The 7,600-nt window shown below is 34.3% G+C and overlaps 1 protein-coding gene across 1 annotated transcript; it reads right to left on the reverse strand.

The window, feature by feature from the left end:
- Window positions 1-726: 726 nt before the first annotated feature.
- On the reverse strand, window positions 727-6,207 carry LOC123201048 (omega-amidase, chloroplastic-like). Its single transcript, XM_044616501.1, has 10 exons — window positions 5,921-6,207; window positions 5,712-5,828; window positions 5,332-5,556; window positions 4,806-4,899; window positions 4,211-4,285; window positions 3,168-3,246; window positions 2,183-2,198; window positions 1,267-1,347; window positions 1,050-1,132; window positions 727-943 (listed from the first exon to the last, which is right to left on the reverse strand). The coding sequence occupies exons 1-10, from the start codon at window positions 6,146-6,148 to the stop codon at window positions 865-867; spliced, it is 1,077 nt and encodes a 358-aa protein (XP_044472436.1). The 5' UTR covers window positions 6,149-6,207; the 3' UTR covers window positions 727-864.
- Window positions 6,208-7,600: the final 1,393 nt, after the last annotated feature.

A 7,600-nucleotide genomic window follows, 5' to 3' on the forward strand; every position in this document is an offset into this window, starting at 1 on the left:
CACATTAAAGTAATCTTTTCTCTTCTAAAGCATTACAAATTCATACGCATAGTTTCCAATATCCTACAATTCATAATATATATCCTATAATATGATATAATACTAATAAAAAATAATATATATTATAAGATATATTAAATTAATATGATATAATAAATATATCATATGACATGATACATGTCCAAAGGGACAAGGAGAGTATCAGGAGGGAGAGAAAAAGTGGGGGAGAGAGAACCAACAATTTGAGATGATGAATGATCATTAGAGATGAGATTTGAAAACTGAGGGAGACTGAAAGGGTGAAATTAAAATTTTTAGAAAGTTCAAAGATGACAGTATATAGAAGAAATGATAGTTGGGAAAGCCAATTTTCAAATATAAAAAATATAAAATTAGGAGGTATAAATAAAATTTTCAAAACTTAAAGTAATTTTAAAATATAAATTTAAATAAAATTTTTAAATGGTAATTTTATTTTTAATAATAAAATTTAATAAATAGATAAATATTTAAAATTTTAAAAAAATAACAGACGTAACTTTGAGTTTACACTTACCCTTGAGTGGGAAAAAGTCTCTTGGCCAAAGATAAAATAAGCGCGGGCTAAAAATCACTACCCTTGCGTCCGTAGCAGCAGATGATATTTTTGTGGTACGGTCCTTAAGGTTACTTGCTTTGGCGTCTTTTCCCTCTTTATCTTGCCAACAAGCAACACAATACCAAAAATATTTCGAACAGAATGAATATTATGTAATGATTTAAATGATCAACTTTACATTACCAAATCTACAGAATGATAGTCTCATCACTTTAATATAACTTGTTCCATGCACCATACCTATCTATTAACACTCTTGGCTCAAATTATTCAGAATTAAGCCTTTGGAAGTCTACCAACTGGTAAAGATCACCCCGCCGTTGCTTTGATAATGGAAGGTTTTCCCTGGAATTTGCAAAGAAACTAAATCAGAAGAAAGGGTACAATAGAACAGAACATTTTATCAGCATTTTCCTAAGCAGGATATATATATTCTAAGAAAGCATGTCACCTTCTGAGATCCATTTGTGTATAATCAATCTCTGCTACAATGATATCCTCAGTGTGCTCAGTCGTAGCTAGAACTTCTCCAAACTGTCATATTCATATATTTACAGTTAACATATATACTCACAGCTTACAAGTTCAGATGTATCACCAGTCTTCATGGTATCAATCGTTACAACAAATGATTAACTTGAAAGAATTTATTAGAATGCTAAACTCACCGGTCCTACGAGAGTGGAGTGGCCCCAGGCTACATAACTGCCTTTGTCAGCTCGGGCAGGAGAACAAGTCGCTACATATAACTGCCATTTCATGTTACAAAATGTAAGAACCCTTGAAAAACCTCACGGGTACAACACAAGATAAAACCAGTGTATCAAATGTAAGTTAAATGGAATTAAGGAGAAACTGCAAATCTGTGATCTCTGGTAGATTACTGGTACTAATTAATTAGTTAAGAAGAGTGGCTGCAAAATGCTTCTAATTACTACTACTACTGCTGCTGCTGCTGCTGCTGTTCTTTATCTAACTAAGAAAGGATGATGTCTTGATAGTCATGCTCATTTTTGACGTATCAAAAATATGTAGAAGCAGCAATCCAATAAATTCCAAGGAACTTCAATTTCGCCATAAGGCACATCATGTTAAAAGATCAGCAACCATCAAACTACCAAGCACTAATGAATTGAACAGTCTGTCCCATGAAAACCAATAATTAAAAGGAATATGCTAGACTGTAACCACAAATATCTTATTCTATCAATGATGATCAATTCAAATGCAGCAGAAACAAAAAATGATTGCATACACTAGCCCCATCATGAATGTTATTTCTCCCAATTCTCTTAGTGCCATAACATATGCATATTGAAGAATCACAACATTTTATATTTTAATGCTCCGCAATTTCCCTTACTTCTTGAGTCCTGGTAATTTTATTTCTCATTTTTTAAGAGAATAAGTTTGTAAAAAGAAAAAATAGCAGCCGCAGCCATGCTACCTGAGGGTTTTCCTTTAACATTTTGGCATAAGAATCAACACACTTATTCTAGTTGGCTATTGAATTGTGATAGATGTTAAAGCATCTCAGGTAATCATATAAAACAAAAAAAAAAAAAAAGAACTTTAATGCAGCACCTGATTATCTGTAGCCCTGCATATGAAATCAAAGAGAAAATCAGAGACAATTATTAGAACCATCAATTATATTAAAAAAAAAAAAAATTACACTACACCTGTCCCCATTGAGACATGAAATTACTGATTAATCAACTGAAGGAGGCAATGGGGTAAAGGTGGAAGATAGAGTTGTGAAGTGAAAATAACATGTAACATAATAAATAAATAGCACATAAAAAGTTTTTTCACTAAAGCGAAGATGCTTTATATGAGATTTTTCTTGAACAATGTGTTAGGATCTCAAGTGCAAAATATGAAATTTGGATCCCACATTAGAAAGTATGAGCAACTAGTGTATGGTTTATGTAGCCTTGGGCTCTCCCATATCAATAACTAGTTTTTGAGGTGTAGTTCTCTTGCAATCATGCGGCGCGAGTGATGACACCAGCATTGCAGTGTTCGTCCCCACGTGGTTGCTGGGGTTGTAAAACGTGATGGTATGTTAAGATCCCAAGCGCAAGGTATGAGACTTGGATCCCATATTGAAAAGTATAGGTAACTAGTGAAAAATTTATATGGCTTTGGACTCTTCTATCTTAAAAGCTAGCTTCTGAGGTGTGGTTATCCTAAGGTTAGTATCACAATGCAAAACATATTTCCAGATCATTTTAATTTCACAAATGAAACTGCTGCTGTTCCTAGATTATATCTTGCATTTAAATTGTAGTGATAGATCTAAAATTAAAAGATGTAAAAATACTTCATATGCGTTAAGGAGATATATGTGTTTAAAAAGAGTATCCACAATTTGAAACTAGAAATGAAATAGCTGCATCCAAATTCGTGAATTATTCTATCATTTGAAGCACCCCAAAAGCTAAAAAGTCAGAAGCAGTGTTACACAAGGTGCTAATTGAGCCTTTGCATTTAGCAGTACCATATCTCAACCCAAACCGCCAACCACACTTATTATTAAGCAACACAAGAACAGAAATTACAGTACCTTGCCCTCTGTAATAACTCCCAATGTAGTGGTCCAGTTGTCATGTTAAATGCCCCAGGATAGCATAGCAAGTGAGCACCTGTTGTTACAATCAATTTGTCAGCCAATCAGTGAACAGGAAAATAATTTCTAGAAGTGAAATAAGTCTAGACCTCAAGTTGCGATAGTGAAATAATAAAACCATATCATACTAACGAAATAGAAGAAAAACATGTTCATGGCCATTGCTAAGCTGGTACAGTGAAGCAAGATCTTGGCAAGGTGGGCATTTTCCCAAGCATTAGCTTTATGAATAAACTGCTTTTTAAGAAATGAATGTGTTTTTGAGCCGATGTAAAGGGTTCAAAGATGATGCTTTTGACAGTTTAATCTTTTTATCTTTTCATGTAAGCTAGTCTGTTTTTGAGGCATTTCCATTTAAAAAATGTGATGATATGTTCAGTCAGAAAGAGAGAGATGATTAATTACCTCCATGTTTCAATCCTATGCATAAGATGTTTCCTTAATGAAATTCAAGTGTTTTTTTCCTTTATAAAGTAACAACACAGAGAGATTGATAAAATTTAAATGAAAAAAAATTATCGGTAAAACTGACCCACAAATAAGGATTCTGGTCGTTGACCGAGCACCTATGTAAGAAAGGCTTTGTTGAGTTCAATTGAGAATATTGCTGCATCAATCTTGTGTTTCTGATTAAGATCTGGCTATGATGCTGGGTCAGCATCCATACCTTAAACTTTTAAACAGAACGATGACTAGCAAAAGTCTGTATCCTATTGCCGAATTATTTATTATTACAAATTTACCACTCAATAGTCAATAGTATATTTTTGCATTATTATGGTATCTATACCAGGGAAAGTATCCCCATTAACATAGCTGGGCTGGCCCTTCTAACTATAGAATTTAATAGTCTGTGCATTAAGATGATTACACAAATTAATGTTGCAATGCTGATAGCAACATGCTTAGTGCTAAGCATCCACAGCCAGGTAATTAAAGCCAATCATCTCATAGGACAATGAAAATATGAAAAAACAAACCTCTTGCTGCATATATCATAGCCAGTTCCGGAAACCGAATGTCATAACAAATACCTATGCCAATACGCCCGACATCTGCATGAACCAGTTATTGGTTATATTTCAAACTGGTATCAGATGAACAAAAGAAACTTTTTTTTTTCCTCGAAAAAGGACTAAAAAAGTGAAGGAAAATAATGTACTAACAGGATGATCCAGTAATATAAAGATGAGCATAATACTTAAATCACTGCTGAATAAAGAAAAAAAATGATTTTCTGGAAGCTGCTAGCAAATTTTCAATTTTTTCCTTCCTCTTTAAAGAATTAAAATGCTTCAACACAACCAGATATTTATAAGACATATAAAATAACAATAATCCCTTTTAAATGTTCTCATTGTCTAGTATATCCCAGAGCACAGGGGACATCTAGAAAGGATCTCTTCTAGTTGTCACAATAGCTTGAATGACAAAACAAAATTGAACAAGAGCCAACTACAGAAATTTGGACACGTGAAAAATAAATTTGAAACGGCAAAAATGAGTCCACCATTAGATAGAGATGGAAAATTCTGGAAATGAGTTATATTGTAAGATATTAAGAGAACATCAAACCTGTATCAACAATGGTTGGACTCTCCCCAGCAGTAAGAGTTTTAGATTCCATAAAGGTAATCTTCCCAGGGATGTCAATATCAAAAAGGTGTATCTGTTGTTGCACAGGAATAGCAGAAATTATGAATCAACAACTCAAAAATTATCTTCAAGATGATACTACTTACTACTTAATACAGATTCCTTTCAAAATGCTTATCATTTGGTATTCAAGACAGCACACACCTCTAACTGGGAGGTGTGATTCCTACAAAGTACTACCATTTTCCAAAAGCAGAAATTATGACGCTTAATAAGAGAGAAACCAACTTTGGAGATTATGAAAATCGTTACACAATCATATCAAAAATATTAAACGGCTTATTACCTTCTATTATGTGTCAGTTAACATGGTAAATTCACATCAGCGGCCATTTAGTCATCAGTCCTATCTTCTAGAAATACAGTGTTTCTAAACATATACCAAACAAGATAAACATATTCTCTGTGATAACAAATGACATACAAGGTGAGCATAAAATACTACCTTCCGATGCTTAGCTTTGATAATTCCATCAGAACCAAATACACAACAAGTGTTGTACAACCGATCTCCAGAGCGCTCTGGTATAGAACCACCAATGATGGTGATGTTCAGAAGGCGAGAAATTTCCGAAAGCATAGCTGTAGAAGGTGATGCATCACCACCCGCATCAATGTCCTCAGCGTAAACTGGGAAGGAATCATTGGAATATGGACTGTTCCAAATTTCCTGGAACACATCAATTGAAGCCAACAATGTTGATGATTGAGGAACTATAACACCCACAATTCTCCTCTAAACCCAAAATTAAAAAAATTAACATTGAAAGTCAACCAATGAACAGACGCATATCATATATAAATAAAAAAATAAATAAAACTCACTGGCAAAACAACGAGCTTGGCACCCTTCTCAGCGGCGTCTTGGATGGCTGTGCGAGCATGCGCAATATTCCGCTCTTTATCAGCCGTCACGGATAATTGGCACAATCCAATCTTAAACTACAAAAACAAAAGCATAATTTTATGAATCAACAAAATTCACTTCATTAAATTGCAACAAAACCGATAGAGAGAAAGAAAAATGGGGTTACCTTGGTGAGTGGAGGAGTGGGCAAGGGAAGAGCAGGTGGCTTCCTGGCTTGTTCAGGCTTGAAAGAAGCGGCCATGATTGGAGCAGAGATTCGCGATGAATAAGTGCAGAGGAAAGAGGGCCGGCGAGGGTGAGGAATGGGTTTGGCGAAGAAAATGGAGTATAAGCGAGAGTGATTGAAACTGAGAAGAGTCCTAGAGCCCAGAAATGACGAGACTGCTGACTTCATTCCCGTTCCACTTGCCTACTTGTAAAGAAGGTGCATACATAGGGAGATTTGGTCTGTTGTCGCACGCTTGCCTTCGTGCAGGAATTGATTATTTTAAATTAAATTACATTTTCTAAAACGTTAGCTTTGAAAAGACTTTTCCACCCCTCCATTTCCAAAATAACATTTTTTTACTTAAAATCAAACTTTAAAAAAAAAAAAAAAAAAAAAAAAAACATTGGTATAGCGTTGGAAAGTTAATTAACATAATCTTATTTTCCTTTCATTTCACCTTGATCTCTTTTTATTGAATCAAGAGTTAGCTTCAACTATCTTCATACCAAACCACCCATCAATCCACCTTCTCTCGTACCACCATTTTTCTCTCTCTATTGACATAAGTTTCAGCTCCCATCACTCTCTCTCTCTCTCTGTGATAATTTGAGTTATCATTAATAACTTTTCTTAGTCGAGTCATTAATGACTAAATCGAGTAAATGAGTCATTAATGACATCTCATATTACGATGAGAAAGAAGGTGATAGAGGTCAAAACTCGTGAAAATGATAAGATTGTGATAGAGATGAAGTGAGGCTAATTAATAGGGTTTCTAATGAATTGTTTTATCTTATTTCCCTATCATAGTTTAAAAAAATTAACAGTTTTCTTTTATCTAAAGTTTCAAAAACTTACTTATTCTCCCCTAAGGTTTTCTCTTTTTCTTCATCTCTGTTGGTGATTAGAATCCATCAGCATCTGTATCACTTAAGCAAAAATTGGCTCCCTTTCTCCCTCTAGATTGGCATTTCTTTCGAGCTCTATCGTTTGATTTTTCAGATCAAAATGAAAAAAACTGAAGCTGGTTTATTGATGGAGATTGAGAGACATCTTTGTCTCTTCCCAGATAATCTTTAGTGCACAATCTTCGTGTAACATCCCTCCCCAGAAGTACTATCCACTGAAGAAGAGATGTTACGAATTAATATCCGGAGAGTCTATTTTTTTTATTTTTTTAAAATACTTTAAAAACTACTTTGAACTCAACTTATTACTGAAAGTGTTTAGAAATTATTCTAAGAAAACTGAAAATTTGGAAACGAACAAAAGATGTATATGCTCATATGAAAACTCATCTGAAAACCTCTGAAAATATGAAGTAATCATATATAACTGCACAATCATCTCAAAAAGGTCAAAAATCAACAAGAACATGCGACTGTACATATGTAATATAAACTAGAGATAACCTGCTCCAGTCGGGCCTATCTTCGCTGACCTGACCCTGCCTCGCAGCTACCTCGATCACTTGTACCTACAATCATGAAAGAAAAGGAAGTGAGAGATAAGAACACTCAGTAAGGGGAAAGAATTAAGTAAACTATCTCATTTCCTGTTCTAACTCACTCTCGGGACTCAACCTCATTCATAACCTCCATAAGAAATCGAAGGGATAATTTAGTTCATTCTTTACTA

This window comes from Mangifera indica, chromosome 17 (assembly GCF_011075055.1).
Source record: "Mangifera indica cultivar Alphonso chromosome 17, CATAS_Mindica_2.1, whole genome shotgun sequence".
In the NCBI taxonomy this organism is placed as follows: Eukaryota; Viridiplantae; Streptophyta; class Magnoliopsida; order Sapindales; family Anacardiaceae; genus Mangifera; species Mangifera indica.